Below are 27,929 nucleotides of genomic sequence, written 5' to 3'. Positions count from 1 at the left end.
GTGCATCAACATTCTGTGTGTGTGAACAGCCCACGATATTACTTCTTTTACAATACACGCTCGCGTTAGTAGTTTCAGCTTTTATGATAACACGATAAATTTTTATTAGGCAAATAAAGACACACAAAGTATATAATTAATACACAGTCTAGCCGCCTCCGGAGGCCATAAAGACACTCGCCGCCCTCTTTCCAGTTCGGTTGTGCTGTCAGTTTAACCTCAACCCAGAGACACCATCGCTAGCTCCGCCCCTTGCACACAGCGTAAGTTCGGTTGCGCGCTGAGCTTTATATGCTAACCGCCGTAGGCTCCGCCTCTTTCCGCAGCGTCAAGTTAGTTTACGCGGCGAGCTTTATAGCAACCGTTGCCCTGAGCTGCAGCGCCATAGTCACCGTAGTCCTGGCGACTGTAACCCACCAACAATAACAACAACAACCTCCTCCTCTCCGCTCCATCCTTACCACCACCTTCCTACCATCCTCATCCTCATCCTCACACTAGTCCAGGTGAATATTTCCATATTAACCGCTCGCTTATAAATAAGTTCACGGTTTAACCGCTGCATGATGCTTGTGGCTTTTTATTTCTATTTGATGATTAGAGTAAAATCTAAAGATCTTGTGTATCGTGAAGGTTTTATCGGTGTCGATCTGCTGCTGCTGCTTCTTTCTCTGATGCTTTCTTTCTCATTCTGCTTCTATTGATGCGGCGCGTCCAGATGTTTCTCTTCTCGATCGCTTTTATTTGTTAAACCCGAAGAGCAAACGACATCTGTCGCGGTTTGAATGGTGTTTACGAATAAATCTAACGACAACGACACGAGTTTGTGAGCCCTTAACGCAGAAAACGCGATGAAAACGGTGTTTTATTGAAGCGCAGCATCATCTTCTCACGAAGCAGGTGTTGCTAAGCGGCTAACGTTAGCATCGTGAAGCGATTCCTCATTACAGTTTGCGTTCGTGTTCGAAATCACAACGTTTTGTGTTCATTTTCACGTTTTTATTCGCTAAACACGACTTGGTTGTAATAAACGTTTATATTTGGGTCATTTTTAACAGTTCGGTGATGTATTATTATTAGCTTCATTCTGACGCTCATTTGTGATGAAACCGAATGAATTTTCTCTTCACCGAGATGTTCGCGTTTTTGTTTTTGACTGATGAATGTTCCTGGAGGATTTTAAGTGGGCTTTTGTGGGATATAATGCTGCATATGAAGATTATCTGTCTGTCTTCTATTGTTATAAAGCAGGAGTTACTCTTGCTAAGCTATTGGCCCTCAGCCTCTGTGGCCGTGTCTCAAAACCTAGTGTGCTGCCTACATAGGGCGCCAGAGCCGTGCGCAGCATATTAGGGCATCCATAAACTATAAAACTTGTGTGCTGGCTATCTGGTCCTCATTTTTGGGCAACTGTCAAAGTGTAGTGGGCATCTCTAAGTAGGCAGCTCATTAGATCACACTGGTTATTTGCACAGCTGTGTAAAATCCATCTATTTATAAGCTCCTAGTCACATTAGTGTTGACATTATTTGTCGAATCAAACATGGCCTTTTGACATGATAATTTGTAGTTTGTCCGGTTGCATAGCTTTATGCTTCTTGCATTGTTGTCAAAGTGGATAAAGGAAGAAATGCAGGGAAGGTCACGGGATTGAAGATGTGTCCTAAATCATACTGCTGTTGAGCGTTGTCAAAATTGCTCGGTTCTGGATGGTGTATTTATAATCAATTTTAATCAAAGACACAAGAAAGCAACATCATCTGTTTTCTAGTGCTGTCAAGTGATTAATCACATCCAAAATATACATACATGCATTACATATATATGTGTGTTGTTATGTTTATGTTTATAATAAATACACACACATGCATTTTTATATTTAAGAAAAATGTTATGCTTATATATTAAATATATGTAAATATTTTCAAAATATATACTGCATGTGTTTTTATTTATATCAGTACACACACATATATATATTATGTAAACAAAAACTTTTATTTTGTATGCGAGTAATCACGGTTAATCGTTTGACAGCACTACTGTTTTAATGTCCAGCCATAATTTGTGTCATTTCATCTTTTATTTTTTCCTGATGTTTGCAAAGGATGATGATGGTCTTTCTCGACGATGGTTGTACCATGCGCCATCTAAACCTCTGCTGGAGTTTGTTTCATGGCTCAGCAGAACTTAGTCTGTAAACGCTAAAAGAGTGTCAGTTGTTCGTTTGTTGTCTCTTGGATGGATGCAGAAATGCGAGCGATCCTCACATATTCCAGGTTCGAGTCGCATCGACTGAACAAATCGCTGAGGGTTTCCTTGAGTTGCATCAGGGTCCTCTGCGAGATGAAGTAGCGTCTCGCTTCCCCTGTTGTCTTCATTATAGGCCGAGGAACAGGTGTGTGCCATGAGATGCTGGAGAAGACCTGTGCTCGGTGCAGAAGGGCAGCATGGGATATCGCTCCATCCAACCTGCTTCTCTGACGCTCCACTAAAAATGCAACCTCTGATATCGTGGAAACGAATAGTGATTTTAGTGAAAGGAACTGTGTTGTGCTTAATTCAGAGTATTTTCTCTGAAAGCAAACAAAAGCAATCCGGCTAATGAAGTTGATCATGTTATTCCAGGTGTTTCTCTCGGGTCCGGTGTTTTAGGTTTATTTTCTGGCGTTGCCTTCCCCCCGCTAGTCTGTTAATGGCCAAACCAAGAGGACAGGATGTCAGAAAGCGCTAGTTATCAGCTCACGTTACCACTTATCTACAGTCAGGTGTAGAGTTGAAACGGGGCCGTGCCACCTGTCCGCAGTATCCTGTTGCCTTTCCAATCTCTTTAAGAGATACTGATTGAGTAAATAATTCATATCCATTTCATTTCAAGCTAAAACCCATTGAGGTTCATAGCTCACAAGCGTGTGGGCGGATGCTGCACGGAAAAAAATCTTTTAGAGCTTCTACATTTTTTTTTTTTTTTTTTTTAATTTATTTATTTTTTTAATTAAGATTAATCAAGTCTCTTTATTTTTATATTTATTTTAGTGTGTTTTTTTTTTTTTTTCCCAAACCACCCCTGACAATGCTAAATATACATCAGCTACTTTAATCACTTCAGATGTCTTTGTTTTAATGATTGTTACTGTATTCTGGACATTTTTGCTTCAAGCTCAGTTGGCGCAGTGGATTCATTTTTTGGCTACACTCTTAAAAGTAAAGGTTGCAATAAAGAACCATTTTTGGTTCCCCTTTCAGTGAACAGGACCATTTTTATAATCTTTAATAATCTAAAGAACCTTCTTCCACTTTTTGGTCAAAGCAAAGGTTCCATGGAAGTTAAAGGTTCTTCACAGAACCATCAATGCCAATAAAGAACCTTTATTTTTAAAAGTGCAGTGGGTTTTTTAATAGCCAGTTCCGATACAGATGTCTTGATAAAGCCAGTACACTATTAAAAAGAAAGGTTCTTTATTGGCATTGATGGTTCTGTGAAGAACCATGAAATCTTTTAATTCTACAAAAGTTACTTTATAGTTGAAAAAGGATCTTTAGGATATTAAAATGTTCTTCACACTTATTAAAAAAAAAAAGAAAGTTATTAAAATAACTGACCACTGAATGATTCTTTGGGGAACCAAAAATTGCATTTTTTTTTTTTTTGCATAAGCCCCAGTTGGAACTTTTGTTTTTATGAGTGTACACTCTCTTAAAAATAAAGCTGCTTCAAAAGGTTCTTCACAGCGATGCCATAGAAGAACCAGTTTTGGTTCCACAAAGAAGCATTCAGTCAAAGGTTCTTTAAAGAGCCGTCTCTTGCTTACCTTTTTATAATCTGAAGAACCTCATTCGCCACAAAGAACCTTTTGTGAAACAGAAAGCTTCTTCAGATGTTAAAGGTTCTTTATGGAACCATTTACAACAAAAAGGTTCTTCTATGGCATCGCGAAGCACCTGTGTATGTACAATTGAATGATTCCGAATGAGACTCAATCTCAAATTTCCCTGCCCGATATATATATATATATATGTATGGCGTCCCAAAAGCGCATTTGACCCCTCGCACCGTGCCGGGGCAGATTCAGGGCTGTGGGGGTAGAGACACCAAGTGCTGCCCTCCTCTTGGGCCTTTGTTACCCTTCGGCTTTTGAGGCTGCAGTTGCTCAGTGGAGCTCTGGGTTTAAGTGGCCCACAGGGGAGCGGATGAATGAGAGGAGGTGAAGTCAGCTGGGGCTCAGACAGGTGCCTGTTTATGCACGGCCGCAGAGAGCAGGTGGGGTTACTGAAGACAATATAGAGCCGTGCTTCAAGATGCACGTTTTTACATTGGACATCAAGTGCCAGAATCATTTATCAGTTAACAAAAGTATATATAAAATCAAACAATGGAATTAATTGTTTCCATGAACTGCGTAGTAGACTGTAAACAAAACTAGAATTGTCTTTTTAGTTTCACACTGGCACATAATTTGAGTATTTGATTTCTAAATGTCTTTCAATTTGATGTTTGTTTGTTTTATTATTTTTTTTTTTTGTTCTTAGCTGTCAGTAATTTGCTGTGAAAAATGCGTAGTTGTTAATAAACAATTTTGGTAACACTTTAGTTTACAATTGAGCTATCGGTAAGCCCCGCCCCCCTTAGTTACTGTTGCTCCCTCGGACAAACAAATGGTCTTTGAATGACAGCTGCTGTGTGAAAACCTTGTCCCACGATGTTTTTGCACAATTTTGGACACGGAAGGCCACCAAATGGGAATTAAATATTCCATGGAGGGATTTATAAAATACTTAAAAATAAATATGGTGGGTAACTCGAAGCGAGGGTTTACAGATCACAATGCAAGCGGGAGAAGTCTCATATTACGGTCGGTCATCACGATCGCGGATCAACACTGTTCATGTATGACGCGGTACGGTTAAATTAATTTACATTTATCCAGTTTAATATGGAGAGGCACTGAAATGTAGACCTATGTTTATTTGTTTTTGACCTAACACTGTACAAGATGCGAGAACAGTCCGCTATTTAGGTTTGTTCGTTAGCATGGACTTACTAACTTTAACGTTAGCTAGTTTTAGCCAGAGATACCTTGCATTAACGTTCTGTTTGAGCAGATGAAAACTGTAACTTAATGAGTGTATGACAACCAAAAAATGAACATTTGTATTGGGGTGAATACCTAGGGAATACTTAGGGTTTTGTTTGAATTCAGGAAATGTAATGAAATAAATGATATCGCCCATCCTCTCAGGATACCTGGAATCAGTGTTACGAGTACCCCAGGCACATCGTGTTTCCATTTTTTAAGCATAAACCCCATAAAACAGATGCGAGCTTCGGATCTTCCCATGTTTCTCTATGGCACTGAAACCTAAAGATGTCCGAGTTCCGCTCCCCGTGCAACTGATACTCAACTGCCATTGGCTAGTCTGCATTTGGGGGGAGGGGCTTACCAAAAGGCCAATTCTCACTATTAACTAGTTGCTTATTAGCATGCCCATTATTAATTTACATAATACATATAAAGCACGTATTCTTCATGACCATATGTGACCCTGGGCTACAAAACCAATCTAAAGGTAAATTTTCTGAAATTGAGATTTATACATCATCTGCTGAATAAATAATCTTTCCATTGATGTATGGTTTGTTAGAATCGGACAATATTTGGCTGAGATACAACTATTTGAAAATCTGGAATCTGAGGGTGCAATAAATGTTTTTTTTTTTTTTGAGAAAATCACCTTTAAAGTTATCCAAATGAAGTTCTTAGCAATGCATATTACTAATCAGAAATGAAGTTTTGATATATTTACGGTAGGAAATGTACTAAATATCTTCATGGAACATGATCTTTACTTAATATCCTAATGATTTTTGACATAAAAGAAAAATGTATAATTTTGAGTCATACAGTGTATTGTTGGCTATTGCTACAAATATACCTGTGCTGCTTATGACTGCTTCTGTGCTGCAGGGTCATATATTCTACATCCCTAATCCTACCCAATACCTAAACTTAACAACTACCTTGCTAACTATTAATAAGCAGCAAATTAGGAGTTTATTGAAGGAAAAGTCATAGTTAATGGGTTGTTAATAGTGAGAATTGGACCTTAAAATAAAGTGTGACCACAATTTTAATACTTGTTGCGAGTAAATCTGTATTTAATGTAGTCTGGCCTGCATTTTCTTTCACCTTGTTTGAGATCTTTGGGTTAGGATGAGGGCATGTCACACATACTGTTTCATAAGGCATAAACATCTGTCTCTGCATCTGTCTTGTCAAGCGTCCAAGTAACAGATGCATGTGTGCTGAAATAATGTAATGTTTGACTGGACAAAATTACTAACTGAAATGCATTTATAGATATGTTTTATTAATTTATTTCACTAAGTGCACAAATGGATAGGCTAGTTGCAATGTTTGCGTTTCTTTGAATCTGATGCTATATAGATTACGTAAGGACACCAGAAAGTAATAAACTAGCAACTGTCGTCATTGTCATTTGTCACATGTCTCTGATTTGCAAGCATATTTATAAACATGATGAGGGTTTTATGTGTGTTTACACTACAAATCCTCATCTGTTGTAGCATTTCGGAGGACATATTTGTAGCATTTACTTAGAAGATTATAAATTGGATTTTAATTAGAATGTAATTATGTTTAATGAACGGATCTGGTTAGGAGTGTGCGATATTGACAAAAAATGATATCTCAATATTTTCAGGGATTTTATTGATAACAATTATTAAATGATAGTTTGCTGAGTGTGTTATTGTGCTGATATCTTAAAGACTACCGTGGACAGCTGAAACCTAAAGTTTTTGATATTCTTCATATCAGCAGTGATAGAAATGATCTTTTCCATCAAGTTTAAATTTATTTTTACCTTTTATGGACATTTTTACCTTTATAAAGCCATTTTTTTCTAAAACTGTGCGTAATTTTTTGAGTCAAATTCTTGCATTTAATCAGTCATTTAGAATAATAAGACATTTGGGCTGTTACCAAGCAAATTAACTCAGTATCAACAAAATAAATCCTTGCAATGCAGAGGAAACAGAAGCTTCATCTGAAGAGGCATTTAGATACATTTACACACTGTTTAATGCAGGACATGAATGCATTTAACCTGCAATTACAAATGCATAAATAATGTCTTGATATTTTAAACGTAAAACGTTGAATACTGATATTTGAAATTATAAAAAAAAAAAAAAAAAAAAAAGAGATGTAGGGATGTTTCTTATCACGATTATAGTGACCAAAATGATCACGGTTATCAGTATTATCACGGTATTGTTAAAATGTGCTGGAGATGTTCAAAAAGTACCGACACATTTCGCTTCTCCAAGTTTTATATTTTAAAATCAACAAATAAAATGACTTTTTGTTTGCATAATCACTAAAACAATAACATTACCAATGATGTTCAGATTTTAAATGACAACTTGACTGAAAACAGTTTAATAGCATGTTCAAATATCTAATGTAAATGTTCAAATAAAGCTTTGAAAAAGTTTCATAAAAAGGTAAACCTCACATTTCAGCCTTTAAATAAAGAAAAGAGTAAAGTCAAAATGATAATTGATTGATTAAATGATTATATGTATTTTATCTGCTCCATAAATAATTCTACGTAACTTATCTGTATTGTTTAAATGTGTAGAATCCACATAAGCTTGTTTTTCATCAACCGGTCAAAATTTACAGCGGGGCATGCAAATCCGGTCTGTTTTTGGCCAGACTGAGACTGCACACAGACTGAATGTAAATATAAGTCTCTGTAAATCCAGTCTCTGACTCTAGGTGGCGCTAATTAACAGCTGTTTCCCGTAAACTCCGTGGACAGAGCAGTATTGCGATTAAGAACAGTTCCTTTAGGTATTACACAGAGCGAGGATGAAAACAAAATGCCATGGAATCATTTCTGAAGACAGTCAGAACCTTCAGAGGTGCATTCATATAATTAATTAATTCATATATTCATTTGTATAATTCCCTCTGCACTCTTTTAAAACCTCCCAGCTTTTCCAGCCTATTTTCACTCAAAACGAAACTACTCTGCTGCTGTGCGCACGTGACACTGTTACTGAAATCTGTGCTTTATGCTGGACCGTGTTTATTTATTGTGAGTTGTTCAAATCGCGGTAATTGAATACGGTTTTAATGATAATTAAAATATGAAACGGTAATACTAACCGTGGGGAATTTTATCATGATTTATCGTCAAACCGGTAATCGTTACATCCCTAATGAAAAGATAGTTTAAATGTGAAGTTAAAACCCCAGCCAGGTAAGCTTGCACTCTATAAGCGCATTTTATTAGTTTTTTTACGATATACTCAATAATGTCAAATCGCACATCGTTAAAACAACAATTGCAAATAATAAAAAAAACGAAGAAAAAAACAACAACAACAAGTCATCTAGTTTGGAGCCGTAATAGTGCTGCATGATGTTTTAAGAGCAATGCCAATAAAATAAAATAAAAATGATGGCAATCCAAACTGGCATAAAGCGTTAGAATGTTATCTCTGAATAGTTTAAGCGTGTTCTGGATGAAGTCTGTTGACTCATTAGCGTGTGCATTGGAAATGGCCGTGATTATGTGTGAGGCAGGAATGCTGGGTAATCAGACGTTTAGGGCTGAGGGGGAGGTGAACTGAACACAACACCACCTGCACCCTTCAGGTAAATGAGGAACAGAGGAAGAGGAGGTGGCAGGGAGCCTCTGGGGAGAGATGCTCGGCTGTCAGGAGGCACGAGGGTAATTAACCTGCAGAGACCTGATCATGGAAACTTTTGCGGCTAAGAAGCCTTGGGCTGCGTGTACGGTCGAGCGCCGCTGCTCAAACACGGCTTGTTTACATGCCGCATTATGGCTCGCATGCAGTGGGAACAAGAAAAGCCAATGCAAATATACATATTTTCTTACATTTATGGTTTCAGCAATACTGAATTCAGGAGGAACGTTAGCAGCGAGCTGTTGCTCTTGAAATCTCATCGGCTTAAAGCGTTAAAGCGTGAGCGGAGAGAAACCTGCCGAGGCGATTAAATATTAACTTCATTTATTGCTTTGGGTACGGGCAGCGATCTCCACTCATTGACCTGCCCAGAACACACAGATCCCGTCCACATCACCGCTGTGTGTTTGAGCAAGCAGAATCACAGCCTGCAGAGGACAGGAAGTGACCCGAGACTGATTAAAGAATATATATATATATATATATATATATATCTTTCCTCAGGTTTTTATGTGTTAGTATGATGAGTCTTTTTAGTAGCTTTTGCAAGACAGGCATCACTAGCTATGTTTCCATCCACCTATTTTTATGTGCATTTTGGGATATCGCATAAAAAAAAAAAAAATGCTGGATGGAAACCGCAAGATGCGTATAAATTCTAAAAATGTGCATAAAAAACGTATGCGCACAACTAAGTAGGATAAATTTCTTATCCGGTAAGAAAACATGCACGTGAACTACAACGTAAACACTTTTACCGAATAAATTCCTTAATGCGCGTCAAAAAAGACATGTGGCTTTGTCATGGGACAGCGTAAAAGTCTCGTCAAAGTGCTTCGTTATAATTAACGAATTGCGTTCCCAAACAGCAGGATCTGAAAATAAGATAACATGACCGTGTTTCGCCTTCGCGCTCTGAAGCTCATAATTTATTGTATACAAAAATTATTATATACAGTGCCTTCTCCTGCTGCAGCAACTTACATTTTTATTCGTGATATTTAGCGCAAGTTAACTCTTTCCCCGCCAGCGTTTTTGAAAAAAGTTACCAGCCACCGCCAGTAGTTTTGGTTATTTTCACAAAAATTTCATGGCCTCCGGAATATTTTGTTGTATGAATATCTGAACATGCAATACATCAAAATAAAGAACAGATCCTCTACTTTAAAAAAAAAAAATTTTTATTCTAGCTTCAAGCATTGATTTTTTTTTTTTTTTTTATACTTGAATGTAGGTAGGTTTCATAAAAAAAAAAATCTATCTGGATCATATTCAGTAATATTATCAAAGCAAAGATGCAGTAGATGGCTTCCATCAGTATTCCCAAAGCTTGCACAGGCCTTTAACACTTTCTGGATCCACATTTCACTCGGTAACATTTGGAAGTTTTCATTTATATGCGGTTAGTGTTGACGATCACATAGTTTTTCAAATACATATGCTTGCATATGAGATCGCTCGTTTCTGTGTTTTTGAACAACACTTTCTAGACTCATTCAGGAGATGCGTGATTAGCGCCCCCTAGCGTATAACAGTGAAAAACTGAAAAATTCAGTGTTTGGCGGGGAAGGAGTTAATCAGGTAGTGACGATTTTGTTCTCTTCAACTGACTGGATGGAAACGGTGCTTTATTCTCAAATGTTTTATCCGATATTCCAAGTTTAATTCATAACTTCGGATGGAAACGCATTACTAGTGCTCAAACCTCTAGCACTAAGTGTTAAAGTTAGGTGATGCATTTGTGAATGATAATGATTTTGTGTGTCCAAGGCGCCATGCAGACCCCAGAGGCAGGCGCTGACTCCACGTCCAACGTGCCCCTCCAGACCAGCGTGCCTGTGCAGCCTGCGGTCAGTGCCCAGCAAGTGGCGTCTCAGGTGCCAGTCCAGCAACAGGTGAGGCAGCCCAGATGAGTCTAAAAGCTATTATAGTTCAGCCAAAAATGAAAATCTGCTGAAAATGTGCTCACCCTCAGATCATCCAAGATGTAGGTGAGAAATGTGTCTCTGCATCAGTGTCTCAGCGATGGATGCTCTGCAGTGAATGGGTGCCGTCAGAATGAAAGTCGATTAAAAACATCACAATAATCCACACCACTCCAGTCCATCAGTTAACATCTGGAGAAGACAAAAGCTGAAACAAATCCAGCATTAAGATGTTTTTAACTTCAAACTGTTGCTTCTGGCTAAAATAAGAGTCCTGCATCCATAATATTGTGGATAATTTTCAGCAAATTGTCATTTTTGGGTGAACTCTTCCTTTGAGGTGATGCTGTGGTAGATGGAGCTTCCTACATATCTCTATTGTGTTTGCTAGAAAAACTCAAACATTTGAGTTTAGAGTAATCCAGTTCACAAACGAATGAGCCATGATTTTATTTTTTAATTGTATTTAAACTTAAAAAAAAAAAAGGGCCAGAATTTTTGGCTGAATTGTAATTATAAAAAAAAAAAAGGTTTAGTTTTTTGTTTCCACAGTTAATAACATCTGGTTTTACAGTCTTATATTTTAACTTTTTAAATATTTAATGTGCATTTATAACACTGCAGTTTGTGTTTTATAACTTTGGCATTAAATTGTATGAGTGTTTCTAAAACGACAGCTGACGGAGTGATGGCAAATCTTTCTCTTTTTTTCCTCATTTGGAAAGGATTTTTTAGTTTTTTGCTATTGGGGCAAATGGAAATGTAAAAACTATATTAGTTGTAGTACATTTACCATTATAGAACTTTATCTAGCTATGACGACTTCAGCTTCTGAATGCCATGGAAACGTGAAAAAGGTCCATTACTACATGTGTTTTTCTGTTTGGATCGTGATGAAAGCATAATAAATGTAATATACTGCTGTTTGCTTTACTATCATCTTGCAAAGATGCTTCTGAAACCGCTTATTTATATATTCTCCCGTCTTTATGGAGATGTGAGTCACTCTCGGTGTAATTGTGTCGTGTGTTTCAGGCGCAGACTGTTCAACAGGTCCAGCATGTGTATCAAGCACAGGTGCAGTACGTTCAGGAGGAAAACAATGGCGTTTACACCAACGGAACCATGTGAGTGTGTTTATGAGCCGAGAATATGTACATGCTCCCTTATGTGATTTGTCAAATGCATGTCAGAGCCGTGGCTTTGAAATTAGCACACATGCTGATAAGTGCTTTAGGACACCATTAAAGTGGTGCAAAATGCAAAATTAGTCCCTCATACTGCCATATATATATATATATATATATAAAAAAAACAAGGCTTACATGTAGTTACAAAAATCTTGATTTTTTTGACCGATTCTTGATTTTTAACTAGTCAACTTGAAAATGTAACTACAACATGATTCAAGTAACTTTTTCTTTATAAATCCTCTAGTTAAAGAGAATTCTATTCCAAGTGCAGCACACATGAAGTTGTCAACGATGTAAATGTTAAACAAATTACTTCTTAAATATCTTTGCAGAAACGATGCATGAACTACAACTACATCTTGTACAAACTTGTCTTATACATGTTCAGAAATAATACGAGGAAAATACTTTAAAAAAAAAATTCTCAAAAGTCAAGGTAATTCAAATTCAGAATGAAAAACGTATAACACCGGTAGACTATTATTATCTATAAATGTTCTGTGAAAACAATGAACAGCAGCTTTCAGTCATGAAATATCAGACATACAGTAGCAGTTCTTTACAGGTTTTTATTCACTTGTGCTGCTTTTCCATTTTTTCTATGTAACCATGGACTGTTTGACTGTTGCGCTCGCGTCTCTTGCATGAAACGGCTTTCTAAAAACACGCCGCTCAAGTTAAAAGAAGTTCACTTCCATCTTCTTGCATGTTTTTCCTCTTCCACTGCCACGTCGCATCTTTATCAACACGAAAGCTCATTCTGTGTGATATGAGCGCGTCACGCATGAGCGGTCAATCACGTGCGGTTGTATCATTCTTTTCCCTTTACGGTTATCATTGGCATATTGTCTTGTCGTTTGGTTATATTTCTATTCAAAATCGTGATTCCTTGATTTATAAAACTGTGGCAAAACATTAAACTCAAATTAATTGATAAAAGGTCACGTGATTGTGTTCAGTGACAAGCTGATTCGGTGCACTCCAGCTCTGTCCTGTCACTGAAACATGCTGCCTCTGAGGACTCGAGCATCAGTGAGAATTGTGTTCAGCCACCTGGAAATGACCACAAGTATCAGTGAGTGGCCAGTGAAAGAGGGACGAGAGCACTCTGGGATCGTGTGCTTTTTACAGAAGAATCAAAAAAGCACTTCCAGACGTTCACCCTCGGCGCGGGTCACCTGAAACTCTCCTAAGTGCTTCTGTCTGCTTTCTCTCTCAGTAACATTCGGATCGCTCATATTTAGAAATTCACTCAGCAAGAAGCTAAGATCTTTTAAATTGGCTATTATAAATAAAATGTCATCAGCCGAATGGAGAAAGCACATATGAGAATGGCAATCAAAAGCAATGTTCTCTATAAAATAGTTATGCTTTGGTGATTTCTGTATCCATGGAAACAGCACTCTCACCTGAAGCTGAAAGGATGCGAACCCATCAAGACACGACTTATTATGTTTCTCGAGTCAATTAAAGAAACCGTGCGCATTGATATAATTTAAAAATGTCAGAACTCATTTGAGTGAAAAACCAGCTGGCAGCCGTATCTCAAGCGCTCTTGTTTTATCGGCAGACGGACGTATTCATACTCGGAACCTCAGCTGTACAACCAGAACAGCGGCGGGAACTACTTCGATACGCAGGGCAGCTCGGCTCAGGTGAGCACGGTGGTGAGCACTCACAGTATGGCCAACAACGGCAACGGGAACGGCGCTCTGGCCATGGGGCTGTCAGGAGGCCAGATCATCAGCAGCTCAGGAGCGTATCTGATTGGAGGAAACTCCATGGATGGCTCCGCCCCTCACAGCGCGGCTCAGACCACTAGAGCCTCCCCCGCCACGGTGAGCTCCAATCACAGACGCACACGATTGAGTGTTCAAAAACATGCTGTACTTACTCTCATCTGTGACCCTGCAGCACAGAAGCAGTCATAAGCAGCACAGCTATATTTGTAGCAATAGCCAACAATACATTGTATGGGTCAAAATTATCCATTTTTCTTTTAAGCCAAAAATCATTAGTATATTAAGTAAAGATCAAGATATTTTAAACTTAATTTTTGATTAGTAATATGCATTGCTAAGAACTTCATTTGGACAACTTTAAAGGCCATTTTCTCAATATTTAGATTTTTTTGCACCCTCAGATTCCAGATTTTCAAATATCGTCCTAACAAACCATACATCAATGGAAAGCTTATTTATTCAGCTTTCAGATGATGTAAAAATCTCAGTTTCACAAAATTGACCTGACTGGTTTTGTGGTCCAGGGTCACATATGTGCTTAGAACGATTACATTTTTTTTTTTTAGAAATTAAAGGGTTACTTCACCCAAAAATGAAAATTAGCCCATGTTTTACTCACCCTCAAGGCATCCTAGGTGTATATGACTTATGACTGTATATTCAGACGAATCCAATCAGAGTTATATTGTCCTTGCTCTTCCAAGCTTACGGATGGCAGTGAATGTTTGTTTTGTTTTGTTCAACAGTCCAAAAGTAGTCAAATAAAGCACATCCATCCATAATAAAATGTGCCTCACACGGCTCCGGGGGGTTAAAAAAAGCCTCCTGTAGTGAATAGATGCGTTTTTGTAAGAAAAGTATCCATATTTAAAACACTTTTCTTTCGTACACAGAAGCTGTTCCGACAGATTATATCTTTATTTCTTATATTATCTTTATTTTTGAAAATTTGCTCATTGCTCACATTTTGCCAGCACGGGTCACTAATATACATGCTGTTAGCTATTAAAGTAAATCAACATATTTTGTGATTATGGGTCTGTTCCAAAATGCTGTGGGCTTTCTGCTACTCTCTCTCTTAAAAATAAAGGTTCCAAAATTGGGTTTTTACAGTGATGCCATAGAAGAACCATTTCTAGTTCCCAAAGAACCTTTCAGTGATCAGTTCTTAAACGAACCTTTTTTTTTTTCTTGATGTGAAGAACATTTTAATGATCTAAAGAATCTTTTTCCACTATAAAGACCTTTCGTCCAAAGGAAAGTTTCAGTGGATCTTAAAGGTTCTTCATGGAACCATCAATGTCACATTTTTAGCGTGTTCCATTGCATAGATTATTAAATGCTCTTCGCACTCAGTCCATGGGTGTTTCAGTTTCTTCCTGGATCCTTCAAGGCCAATAAAGATCCTTAAGCAACATCTTAAAAGAACTGCATGCATATATATATTACATAAACAGTCCAATCGAATAAAAAATGAGAAATTGTACTAATTGTTTAATTTTCAGTATGTATAAATAAACAAACGCAGTGCATATGCAAAACAACACATATGCAACACATCTACCTTTTAAAGAAGCCTTTACATCAGTACAGACACTTATGTGAGGTCTTAAAATATCCCCTATGAAGGCAGCTCATTAGGTTTTGGAACGGAGCCAGTGTGTCTACAACAGATTTACTTTAATTGTTGAGCATCATTAAAGGGTATATTTGACGATTTTCAGCCAGCTTTGTGCTATATAAATGAACAAAGATGTAAAATCCTACCGCTCACAGACCGTCAGATCCAGTCTAGTGCATCATGGGTGTTGAGGCAAAAGGAAACACCATAGTTTTTATCTATTGCCACGTAGAACTGATTTCTATGAATTCCGACTGATTGGTCTCATTGTCAATGTAATGTTGCTCGTGGAAAACTTTCTTAGATGACCTTGGACTGTTTATAAACGCTATGCTCAGTTCTGACCGTTCTGACCGTATCTGCGGTGCTGGGCTGTTTTGTGTGGTTTTGGTGGCTGGGATGCTTTAGTCGGGTCTATTTCTGCTGCTCATCTCTGGTGTCAGTACAGCTCTCTGTCGCTTCATTTGATTTACTTTTCCCCCCTTTTTGTTTTTGTTCTCCTTTATTCTTTTGCTCTTTGGTCTATCAGATTGAAATGGCGATTGAGACGCTCCAAAAGTCTGAAGGTTTGTCCAGTCAGAGAAGTTCGCTGCTCAACAGTCATGTAAGTTGTAAACATGGCCACCATGCATAGCTTTGCTTTGCACGATCTGCTCTCTCTCTCTCTCTCTCTCTCTCTGGCTTTCTCTCTTTCCTACACTGTGCCATTCAAAAGAGTCACATCATCAATTCGGAACATTTATTTGCATTCTTTTACTTTTTTTTTAAATGTAACGTTTATTTCCAGATTTTCAGTGTGGACTTTTTAAATGGCACTGTATTTATTAGGATATGCAAAGTTTATCTGTATTGTTCTTCCATGTGTATATACTTTCAGCATTTGTTATATGAACTGTTGTACTGGTGCAGGACAAGACGTTTAATGATTTGCTGAAGTTATCCACCTTTTTCCTACTCCCCATTATGGGAGTAACTTCTATTTAAACTCTGTGAACAGTCATCAATGTTTGATCTATGATCTAACGCAATAATAAGCATTTTCAAAAACTGAGTACAATGAGGTGACATTATTTTACTCACCCTTCAACCTAGCGTTAAAGCATTAACAAATTACTTTCAACACACCATGAATAACTCCTAAAGATCCTCCTTCTGTCCGCAGCAATATTACAAATGTAGTAATATATGTCTATATTTCATAACAATTACATTTTACAGCATCCGTGTGAAAACAAACTGCATTCCAGGGAATTATTCATGGTTTTATCATAAATTAAATCGGGAGAGCAGACCACAAATGCACAGTATATGTTGTTTTTTCATTTACTTACAGCGGAATACAAAGCAAACATGAAAATATTCAGGAGGAAAATAATCCAGCGGGCTGAATTATTATTAGTGCTGTCAAACGATTAATCGCGATTAAAATAAAAGTTTTAGTTTACATGATATATGTGTGTGTACTGTGTATATTGTTTATTGTTTATGTATATATATATATATATATATATATACACACACATACAGTATATATTTTGAAAGTATTTACATATATGTATGTTAATATAATTTAAATGTAAATATATAAACATAAAATTTTTCTTAAATATATACATGCATGTGTGTGTATTTATTTATATATATATATATATATACATAATAAATATACACAGTACACACACATATATCATGTACACAAAAACGTTTATTTTGGATGTGATTAATCGCGATGAGTCGTTTGCCAGCGCTAATCGCATCACATTAATATAACAAACGTAAAATTTTTCTCCTGACTTCTGAAAATAGAAAATGAATGAAAATGTACTGACAAATGTATCTGTCAAAATGACGGATAAGGATTGTTTGTAGCGCAATCTTATGATTTGAAATGACTTGTTACAGTCTTTTTGAGTGGAACTTCCCCGAAGTGCCTCCCATAATTTAAAACACAGTGGGCTCGTTAGGAAAAAGGTGGATGGCTCCATTGTCATTCCAAATCTGTGACTTTCTTTCTTCCATAGAACACAAGATGCAATTTTTTTTAAAAGAAATGTGAACTTTATCTGATGAATTCAGCTGTTCTCCACAGCTACAATGGCTCCTGGATAATTACGAGACGGCGGAGGGCGTGAGTCTGCCCCGCTCCACCCTTTACAATCACTACCTGCGCCACTGTCAGGAGCAGAAGCTGGACCCTGTCAATGCTGCGTCTTTCGGGAAGCTCATCCGCTCCATCTTCATGGGGCTGCGCACCCGCCGCTTGGGCACCCGGTAAAATCCTCTGATTGACACATGCTCAGTTCTAGGGGTGTAACGGTTCACAAAATATTTCTGAGCCAATCGGATAACAGTATATAGCTGTTTTAATTCATTCCCTTAATATATCTCTTGTGGCCTGTATATAGTGGAAAAAATTTGAAGAAACGTATTTCATGTTAAACAGATTGTTTTTGAAACTCGGTGCGTGAAATAAAGCTTTTTATTTTTATTGATGAATGCAGTGTTAATATTTTAATTATAGGCCTATAATTCGTTGTATAATAGACCTGTTATAAAATACCTTTTTTTAACATTTTAGTTGAGGAGTAAATAGACTAATCTTGTTATCCTCGCAGCGCGTCAGTTGTGCGGTAATATTGTGGGGCAAATTAATTGTAATCTTAATTTAATAATAAAAGTAACTTCATAATAATAATAATAGGCCTAATACAGGCCTGCATTAATTGGAAATGACAAATCCTCTTAATATTGCCAATAATTGATGTTTTTGACAATATCTCTGGCTATCGTTGGCTGTTACGTCGTGCCTTGTTGAGCGCAGTGGCACTGAGAACATTATATTTTGCACACTTTAAGCTCTTTTATTTTCTATATATAATAGGGTTAGTCCAACGAATCGTTCGGTTTGTAATGCGTACCGAACCAAAAGCCGGATACGTGTATCATTACACCCCTGCTCCGTTCTGTTCTGTACTCTCTCCGCAGCTGCATTTATTCACAGCAGTCTGATTTTCTCACCTTCATTTTAGAGGGAACTCTAAGTATCACTATTACGGGATTCGCGTGAAGCCGGACTCTCCTCTGAACCGGTTGCAGGAGGACATGCAGTACATGGCGTTAAGACAGCAGCCCGTCCAACAGAAGCAGAGGTACGAACGTCTCTGTCAAACCGCACGAAAGAGACCTGTTCTCAGGAGTATCCCGTGTGGTAGGAGTATTCCCAACAGAAGAGCAGTTAGAGATGCTTTTGATTATTGATAGTTAATGAAATCATTAAAAAAATGAATCCAGAAAATTAATGGAAAACAGAATTTGGTCAAAAAACTGATTTTGAGAAAAAATAAAACACTCCAAGGGTCTTAATTATTTTTTTTGTTATACTTTTAATAAATTGCTGTTTAATATTGTAAGTTGCATGATTTCAGTTAATTAGACATGTTTTTTATTAATAAAATTTAATTTAACCGTTTAAACAGTCTAGAAAAATTTAAATTTAAATTTAGCTTGATCCAGAAAAAGGAAAAGGAAAACGCAAATAAAACGGAATTTGGGGGGAAAAAAACATTTCCCTATTAATGTAAATGTATCGCCTATGTAAAGTTTGTTGCAGTCCATTTCAGTTATGAAGGTAGCTCATTTTGTTTTGGAACAGGGCTCAATCTCTTGTTGTCTCTTCTCTAGATTCAAGCCAGTACAGAAGATGGACGGCGTCTCAGGAGAGAACTTCTCCACCGGGGGGCAGCACACGCCCAGCGCTGCAGAGCAGACGTTCATCGCTCAGAGCCAGCATCATCAGCAGTTCCTCGGTAAACATTACGCAAAAATCGCTGGAGATAGCTAGCGCACATTCGTGTTATAGAAAAGCTTTTCTGAATTTCCCCATATGCCCCATTAGATGGGACCAGAGCTCTGCCAGAGTTCGTTGAACTTGACCTCGGAGAGCCTGTGGAAGGCGTCGGACCCGAGGACGTCAAAGCCCTTCAGACGCTGTACAGAGAGCACTGCGAGGTCAGTCCTTTAGGACATCCTTACACTCCAATAGACCTTTATCACAGACCGTGTGCCGTCATATCCGGCTCCGATTAGTAGCGTAAAGGAATTTCCACCTGCATTGTTATTAATGGACAGACGCCAGTTTTGTGAAGAAAATGAAACCAATTTAGTTGGACTTAGCAATAAATGTTAATATTTGAAACTGTTTATATATATATATATATATATATATATATATATATACTGATGCCCTACCATGTACATTGCAAAAAATTATTCTCTTACTTGAGTTTTTTAGAATAAATATCTAAACATTCTTGAATCAAGATGCATTTACTTGACAAGAAAAATGATTTAAGATATTAAGTCTTTTAAAAAAAAAAAAAAATTAAATTAAATTAAAATTTTGTTAGTTTTTGCTTAAAACAAGCAAAAATATCTGCCAATGGGGCAAGAAAAATAATCTTAATTCAAAGGCTAAACAAGATTAACATAATATCTTAAGTAATTTTACTTGTACAGTAAATGCATCTTGATTCAAGAATGTTTAGATATTTATACTAGAAAACGAGACAAAAATACGAAGTAAGAGAATAATGTTTTGCAGTGTGCAGCGGAAGTTTTTTTACGCTTCTATTTGAAACTTCCGCTCTTCGAATGCAGAAGTGTGATAAAGGCCTATTCTCATCTCACTGAGTTCAAGTATAAAGGTGTTGTCACCATTTTCACACGTAGGCCATTTTGGACGTAGTGGTGAACCTTCAGTTCAATCTAATCGAGAACCTGTGGCAGACTTTCTGGCGCTATTCTCCATCCAGCTCCATAGAGGGCGTCACCATCACTGAAAACAGGTGTGTTACTCTTGTTACCTACCTCTTTGGTGCTTCATCGAGTTTATTAGATTAAACAAGTAATATTCAAATGTAATTCTTTTTGATTCAGTGGCATGAGCGAGATCGAGGGCCGCCTGCCGCGGACCAGACTGATCCTGCTCTGCCGAAACGAGGGAGTGCTAAAGTGGATGAACACCTGTGATCACCTGATGTATCAAGCCCTCGTGGAGATCCTCATCCCTGATGTTCTGAGACCCATTCCTAGTGAGTCTTTCTTCAGTCATAGCACAGATCATGTGGATCATCATGACACACTTTTCTTCCAGTGTTCTGCACAGTTCTGTATGATTCTCTTTCTTAGTATTTTTGTCTTGTTTTCTAGTATAAACATCTAAAAATTCTTGAATCAAGATGAATTTACTGAACAAGTAAAATGATTTAAGATATTATGTCTTGTTTTCTGTAAAAAAAAAAAAAAATCCACATTTTGTTAGTTTTTCCTTAAAACAAGCAAAAATATCTGCCAACGGGGCAAGAAAAGTCATCTTGTTTAGCCTTTGAATTAAGATTTTTTTTCTTACCCCATTGGCAGATATTTTTGCTTGAATTCATTTTTATCTGAAATTTTTATAGCCTGTACCTAAATTGGGCAAAAAATTAACAGCAAAAAAAAATAAAAATATCTGAAATAAAAAGCTTTTATAACATAAACCAGTAACATTATACACTATAACAGTATTTATTTATTTATGTTTTTTTCAAGGAAAAATTTGAGAAATGAATACTTTTATTTAGCAAGGATGCTCTAAATTGAACAAAATGATGATAAAGACATTTATAATGTTACAAAAAAATCTATTTCAGATAAATGCTGTTCTGCTGAACTTTATTCATCAAAGAAACCTGAAAAAAATCTATTCAGCTGTTTTCAACATAATAATAATAATAATAAATGTTTTTTGAGCATAATATTAGAATGATTTCTGAAGGATCATGTGACTGGAGTAATGATGCTAAAAATTCAGCTTTGAAATCACAGGAATGAATTACATTTTAAAATATATTCAAATAGAAAACAGTTATTTTAAATAGTAAAAATATTTCAGACTTTTTTGCTGTACTTTGGATCGAATAAATGCAGGCTTGCTGAGCAGAAGAGAAATCTTTTAAAAACATTAAAAATCTTACTGTTTTGACTGGTAGTGTATCTTGCCTGTCCTCTATTCAGTGTAAATCCAAATCTCCATCTGTGTTCGACAGGTGCCTTGACTCAAGCCATCCGTAATTTTGCCAAAAGCCTTGAGGGCTGGCTCACCAACGCCATGAGCAGCATTCCCCAGAGAATGATCCAGACCAAGGTAAGAGTGTAGATGGCTACCAGTTGTTTTATCCAGACAAGCTGATAATGAAAGCCTCTGTCTGCTGTAGAAATCCCAATTTCAAAAAGGTCATCCTCTTGTGCGCAGGTTTCCGCTGTTAGTGCCTTTGCTCAGACCCTCCGCAGATACACGTCTCTGAATCATCTGGCGCAGGCGGCTCGTGCGGTCCTGCAGAACACCTCCCAGATCAACCAGATGCTCAGCGATCTCAACCGGGTTGACTTTGCCAATGTGCAGGTATGTTTTGCGCTTCGTGGCATCCATTCTTGACAGAGAAAGCTGGCCTTTTGTTCCATAGTTTTGAACATGCACTCTTTTGTAAAGGCTGGAATACACAACACGACTTTTAAAATCTGAATAGACCAGAGATGGGCACTCGAGTTAGTGACTCGGACTTATTTTTTTCTGTCACATGGCCTCGCATGTATCTAAATTGAAAAGTTACAATACATGTAAAATGTATTTATTTATTTATTTTGTCCAGACCTCTGCTTGGAAAATAGCCTATAGAGGGCGCACCTCTTGGAACTTTAATTGAATACCCCTGACTTATATCATAAAGAAATACTTTATTTGTATGGTTTTGTAATATCTGTGTCACATATTTCCTTATGTGTCATGCTAGATCGGACTCTTATTATAGAATCTGATTACAGAAAAACTGTTTTGAACATGGTGATGGATTAAAACATAACAGGCTGGATGTACATTAACCTTACATCTTAACACCTCTTTTTAAAAAAGGAAAGCAAGAAGCAGATCATAAATCGTATATATTTTGTCTATAGCCTATAAAACAGCTTCGTAAATTGGAAGATTTCAGTACATGAGGATTCTGAATGGGATTTTTTAGCGAGCCATTAAATGACTTGAGACTCGACTCGGACTCCAAATAAAAGACTTGTGAACATCTCTGGAATAGACTGTAAAAGACTAGGCACCACACACTTGGCGACTTTGTAAGTGGTAAATTCCAAGTATGGATTACCTAGTAAAAAATTAATATATTGAAAATACATTTATTTCATGCTAAGTATAGTTTAGTATAGTAAGTACTAACATATGTGACCCTGGACCACAAAACCAGTCGTAAGGGTCAATTTTATGAAATTGAGATGTATACGTCATCTGAAAGCTGAATAAATAAGCGGTCCATTGATGTATGGTTTGTTAGGATCGGACAATATTTGGCTGAGATACAAAAATCTGGAATCTGAGGGTGCAAAAAAAATCTAAATATTGAAAAAAATCACCTTTTAAAGTTGTACAAATGAAGTTCTTAGCCATGCATATTACTAATCAAAAATTAAGTTTTGATATTAACGGTAGGAAATTTACAAAATATCTTCATGGAACATGATCTTTACTTAATATCCTAATGATTTTTGGCACAAAAGAAAAATGGATAATTTTGACCCATACAGTGTATTGTTGGCTATTGCTACAAATATACCTGTGCTGCTTATGACTGCTTTTTGTGCTCCAGAGTCACATATTTACTGACATATCGCTCAAGACTTACTGATACAAAAAAAAATATAATTAAACTTTATTTGGAGTACTTGTGCACAATGAAAATTTCTTAATATTAAGCCTAAAATGTGTTTTAATGTCACAAATGAATGAGGATTGTATGATCTTTGAATAATATCAGTCTTTAAATGCAAGATATTAAAAATGTACCTGAAGTATACTTGCAGTAGTTCCACTTTAGCACAATCAAATATACTTCAGTATATCTTTAGTTGGGCTTCAGCACTACTTCCACACAATTAAAGTGCATCAAGTACAAAAGTAGTTGTTCCAATTTAGCAGACTTTAACTATACCAGTTTATTACACTAAAAGTACACTTTCAGGGTATTTTTATTAAGTACATAAATATGTAAATGTATTTTTGTATACGTATATTTATAAATGTATATTTATTTTTCACTAGGGTCACGTCCACCTCGTTTCTACATGAAATGAAAACATTGTGTTCTAAAATCAGCTCAAAATTTCAAGCAGGTTTGAGTCTTCGCCCATCATGCACTACGCAGTTTTCTGTGAAATCTGTCAAGTGTCGACTACCCAAAATCTGCAGACTGGCTCTGACTTTTGGCAACTATTGCCAACTAGCCGGAGCAAGAATCTGTGCAAAGTTTGTGTAGCCTGTTCCAGCCTTACAATGTCAATCAGAAGATCCGTCGTAGTGATGTTCTGACTTGTTGTTGATGGCGTACAGGAGCAGGCCTCGTGGGTGTGCCAATGTGAAGAGGGCGTAGTTCAACGCCTGGAGCAGGATTTCAAGGCCACCCTCCAGCAGCAGAGCTCCTTGGAACAGTGGGCCGCTTGGCTGGACAATGTGGTCACTCAAATGCTCAAGCCGTACGAGGATAAACCCACCCTCCCCAAAGCTGCACGCCAGTTCCTGCTCAAGTGGTCCTTCTACAGGCAAGACATTTAGGCTGTTTTCACACTTGGTTCGATTGTTTGGATTGAAAACATGCTGGGATCTCCATGATCCCACCAACCAAATGAACCAATCTCACTGAAGTCCACACCAGAATATCTTCTACACACATAAAGGATTGGTTTACTTCCAGAATAAAAAATTCCCCAAAATGTACTCACCCTCATGTATTTACATGTCTATTCATATAATTTATATTATATATAAATATAAACATAACATTTTTCTTAAATATATACATGCATGTGTGTGTATTTATATATACATAATAATATACACAGTACACACACATACACAAACTTTTATTTTGATGCGATTTAATCATTTGACAGCACGAATATATACATAAATATAATACTTTTTAACCACAAACAAATTAGAATATAATAATAATAACGACAGTAATAGCCATATATTGCAAAACAACTGCACTGTAAAATAAATGAAAATGAACAGGTGTATTATTCCTGCTTTACACTACAGTAGAGAAATCACAATACTTCTTTCCTCATTTCTACACTTGAGAGAGATATTTTGAAGTCGGATCATGCGTTTAAGCCGCCGCTGTCAGTAATTCATATTCTGCACTTTAAGCTTTTATTTTGAAGGAAACTCCAGCTTCAGTGAAAACAAAAACACGTCTCGCTACAAATCTAGTGAAACGCTGAAATAAAGCAGAACTTGGTTCCCAAACGCGCGCTAAACTCACAGAACGTGTAATAAAGGAGTCGACTTCATTCATTCAGTGAGACGCGGAAAACACCGGATCACCAGCTGATCGTCTGAACCAAGTGCAGCTTCGCTTTAAAACACACTTGATGAACAGATTATATTGTGCTTTCGCTTTGAGTTCCTTTCACAGATACTGCGCCAAAACACCACTTTAAACACAACTTTAAATATATATATTAAAAACTACACTTTTTGCTCAGAAGACCTATCGCTTCATATCATCATGTGATCGTGATAATATCCAGATATCGCTATATCACACTATTGATAATATCGTTCGTGTAAAGCCCTTTGAAACTGCAGGTTGATCCCTATTGAAGTCCACTATATGGAGAAAAATCCTGGCATGTTTTCCTCAAAAACCTTCATTTCTTTTCGACTGAAGACTTTTATTCTGGAAGTGAACTAATGCTTTAAGAGCGAGGTGTCAACTCTACTTTTTACTTGCATGTTGTGTCGGACTCTTGCAGCTCTATGGTCATCAGAGATTTGACCCTCCGCAGCGCTGCGAGTTTCGGCTCTTTCCACTTGATCCGGCTGCTGTACGACGAGTACATGTTCTATCTGGTGGAGCACCGCGTCGCGCAAGCGACGGGAGAGACGCCCATCGGCGTTATGGGAGAGGTAAAGACTGCGTCTGTCTGCGGTGCTGTTTGTGGAGCTCAGCATGAGCTGTAAAGAGCTATGAAGTCAGTCTTTCTCTCTAATTGCTATTTCTTTGTGCTGCTCCATCTATCGCAGTTTCAGGACCTGAATACCATGTCACCTGCCAACATCGACAAAGGTAAGCTCAGACTGCAAGCTGAGCCCTCGTTACACCCAGAGTTACATAATTACAGTCCAGACTAACAAGCCCAGCCACTTTAGACCAGTTGGGGATTTTGTTGCTTTCCTTTGAGAGACGAGATTGCTGGATAAGCCACTGCTGTACGAACGCTGTACTGTTTGTGTTCCTCCATCATAAGGCAATTTTTTTTTATATCGGGATTCATCATCACACATTATGTTTTCCTTTTTGGCTGATGTCACCAATCCCTCTTAATTTTCGTTAAACTGATGTGATTCTGACTAATAGAGACCATGCTGGTGGTCCATTGTAGAATAGGTTGTCCATTTTTATCTTCATAGATAAAATCAAGCTGTATTGCCCTGCATGTTTTTTAAACATTTAGTTTAAAGGGATAGTTCACCAAAAAAGAATATTACTTTATAATTTACTCACTCTTTTGGTGTTCTAATGCCGTATGCCCTTTTTTTTTTTTTGGACCACAAAAGGAGATTTAAAACCAAAAAATGTCCTGCATGCGCTCGTCTCAAAAAATTCTACTCTTATTATAATAATAATAATAATAATAAAAAATGCTTTTTGAGCAGCAAATCAGAATATTAGAATGATTTCTGAAGGATCATGAGACTGGAGTAATTCAGCTTTGAAATCACAGGAATTAATTACATTTTAACATGTATTCAAATAGAAAGCAGTTATTTTAAATAGTAAAAATATTTCAGAATTTTACTGGTTTTGCTGTACTTTGGATGAAATAAATGCAGGCTGAGCAGAAGAGACTTCTTTAAAAAAACATTACAAATTTTACTGTTCTAAAACTTTTTAGTGGTAGTGTATGGACAAGCAAGCGCGGGACATTGTTTAAAAAAAAAAAATTCTCCTTTTGTAGTCTGAGAAAATGTCAACAAAAGGGTCAGTAAACCTAATTTTCATTTTTAGGTGAACTATCCCAAAAATGAAAAATTGCACTATTGAAGTGAAATGGGTTGCGAATGGCATTCTGCTTCATTCTGATGTCTGCTAGACGAGGTGAGCGAGATGGACAGCGATTTGGACGAGGAGATGGAGGAGTCGGACGAGCCTCTGGCCAAGCGGGAGAAAGCGGAGACGGAGGTCATCCAGGTGCTGCAGGTGGGAGCCATGGAGGACGGCAGCAGCGCGGTGGTGGGTGTAGTTCAACCCAGCATGCTCAGCTCTTTGCCCCCGACCGCCGGCAATCACACCGAGCACATCCTCAGCTCGACCGGAACCAGCACCATCCGCCACTGCGGCAGCGTGGGAAACACGTACGCCTCGGTCTGAAACGCCGTCCGTTTCTCTCTGATCCCCATCTGCGCTTTCACTACCATCCGTCTCCCAAACGTCCATTCTTATCCTTAGCCAGAACGGATCTCCGTGACACAGAGACTCGGTGGGATCATCCACAAAGCTCTAGTAAATCCACTTTAGGATGTGATGAGATGCTGATTGTAAAGTTTAAAGCCCTAATGTTCCCAGGAGAAAAGAAGTGCACTTCCATGATATACTTAAAGTGCTCTATTTTTCTACTTGATAAACTAAAAATGATTCTTTAGTACTTAAACTTTTAACTCCTCTAACTCAACTGTGCTATTTTGAAACACCATGAATATGAACTAAAATGTGCTTTAAATGATTTTCTTATTTAGTATTTTTGTCTTGGTTTCTAGTATAAATATCTAAACATTCTTGAATCAAGATGCATTTACTTGACAAGTAAAATGATTTAAGATATTAAGTCTTGTTTTGAAATGATCAACAACAAGCAAAAATCTTTGTTCTTAATTCAAAGGCTAAACAAGATTATTTTTCTCACCGCATTGGCAGATATTTTTGCTTGTTTTAAGGAAAAACTAACAAAATTTAGATATTCTTTTTTTTTTACAGAAAACAAGAGATAATATATTAAGTCATTTTACTTGTACAGTAAGAATTTAGATATTTATACTAGAAAACAAGACAAAAATACTAAGAGAATAATTTTTTTGCAGTGTACCATCTCTGTATTTAAAAAATGTATTTAGTTAACATAGTTGACTTTTTAAATACAGAGATAGTATGTTAAAAGCACATTTTAGTTCATATTCACAGTGTCCCAAAATTGCAGTGTTGAGTACACTATCTTAAGAAGTACTAAAGAATCATTTTTAGTATATTAACTACAAAATTAGTGCACAAAAATAGAGCTCTTAATTCTATCACTTCTCATATATTATGGAAGTGTACTTTTGTTCAAAGAAAACCTCTTTGGATGACCCAGAACTCAAATCCAAGCCACTAGTTCCACCAGGAAACATGCACAGTGATTCTGGAACACACTGCAAAAGATGATGCTCTTACTCAGTGTTTTTGTCTTGTTTTCTAGTATAGATATCTGCACATTATTGAATCAAGATGCATTTACTGTACAAGTAAAATAATTTAAGATATTAAGTTTTTTTTTTACAGAAAACAAGACATAATATCTTTAGTCATTTTACTTGTGCAATAAATGCATCTTGATTCAAGA

The 27,929-nt window shown here is 37.1% G+C and overlaps 1 protein-coding gene across 2 annotated transcripts; it reads left to right on the top strand.

Annotated features, from left to right (window-relative positions):
• Positions 1–352: 352 nt before the first annotated feature.
• On the top strand, positions 353–27,829 carry rfx3 (regulatory factor X, 3 (influences HLA class II expression)). Of its 2 annotated transcripts, XM_058788479.1 has the most exons (17): positions 353–506; positions 10,514–10,638; positions 11,704–11,795; positions 13,432–13,699; positions 15,754–15,828; positions 17,314–17,495; positions 18,254–18,373; positions 18,906–19,030; positions 19,120–19,232; positions 19,953–20,068; positions 20,160–20,314; positions 21,311–21,408; positions 21,517–21,666; positions 23,656–23,864; positions 25,086–25,239; positions 25,357–25,399; positions 26,427–27,829. In XM_058788479.1, exons 2-17 carry the CDS (start codon positions 10,519–10,521, stop codon positions 26,702–26,704), a joined length of 2,298 nt encoding a protein of 765 aa, XP_058644462.1. In that variant the 5' UTR covers positions 353–506; positions 10,514–10,518; the 3' UTR covers positions 26,705–27,829. The 2 variants fall into 2 exon arrangements, with proteins under 2 accessions (XP_058644462.1, XP_058644464.1); XM_058788481.1 differs by lacking the exon at positions 15,754–15,828.
• Positions 27,830–27,929: the final 100 nt, after the last annotated feature.

Source organism: Onychostoma macrolepis, chromosome 10 (assembly GCF_012432095.1).
Source record: "Onychostoma macrolepis isolate SWU-2019 chromosome 10, ASM1243209v1, whole genome shotgun sequence".
Taxonomy (NCBI): domain Eukaryota; kingdom Metazoa; phylum Chordata; class Actinopteri; order Cypriniformes; family Cyprinidae; genus Onychostoma; species Onychostoma macrolepis.
This window is presented reverse-complemented; position numbering and strand designations above follow the sequence as displayed.

Coding starts and splice junctions, on each gene's coding strand:
- rfx3 (XM_058788479.1), top strand. CDS start 10,519: ATGCAGACCCCAGAGGCAGGCGCTGACTCCACGTCCAACGTGCCCCTC. Junction 17,496..18,253: donor ACCCGCCGCTTGGGCACCCG/GTAAAATCCTCT, acceptor CCTTCATTTTAG/AGGGAACTCTAAGTATCACT. Junction 19,031..19,119: donor GCATCATCAGCAGTTCCTCG/GTAAACATTACG, acceptor ATGCCCCATTAG/ATGGGACCAGAGCTCTGCCA.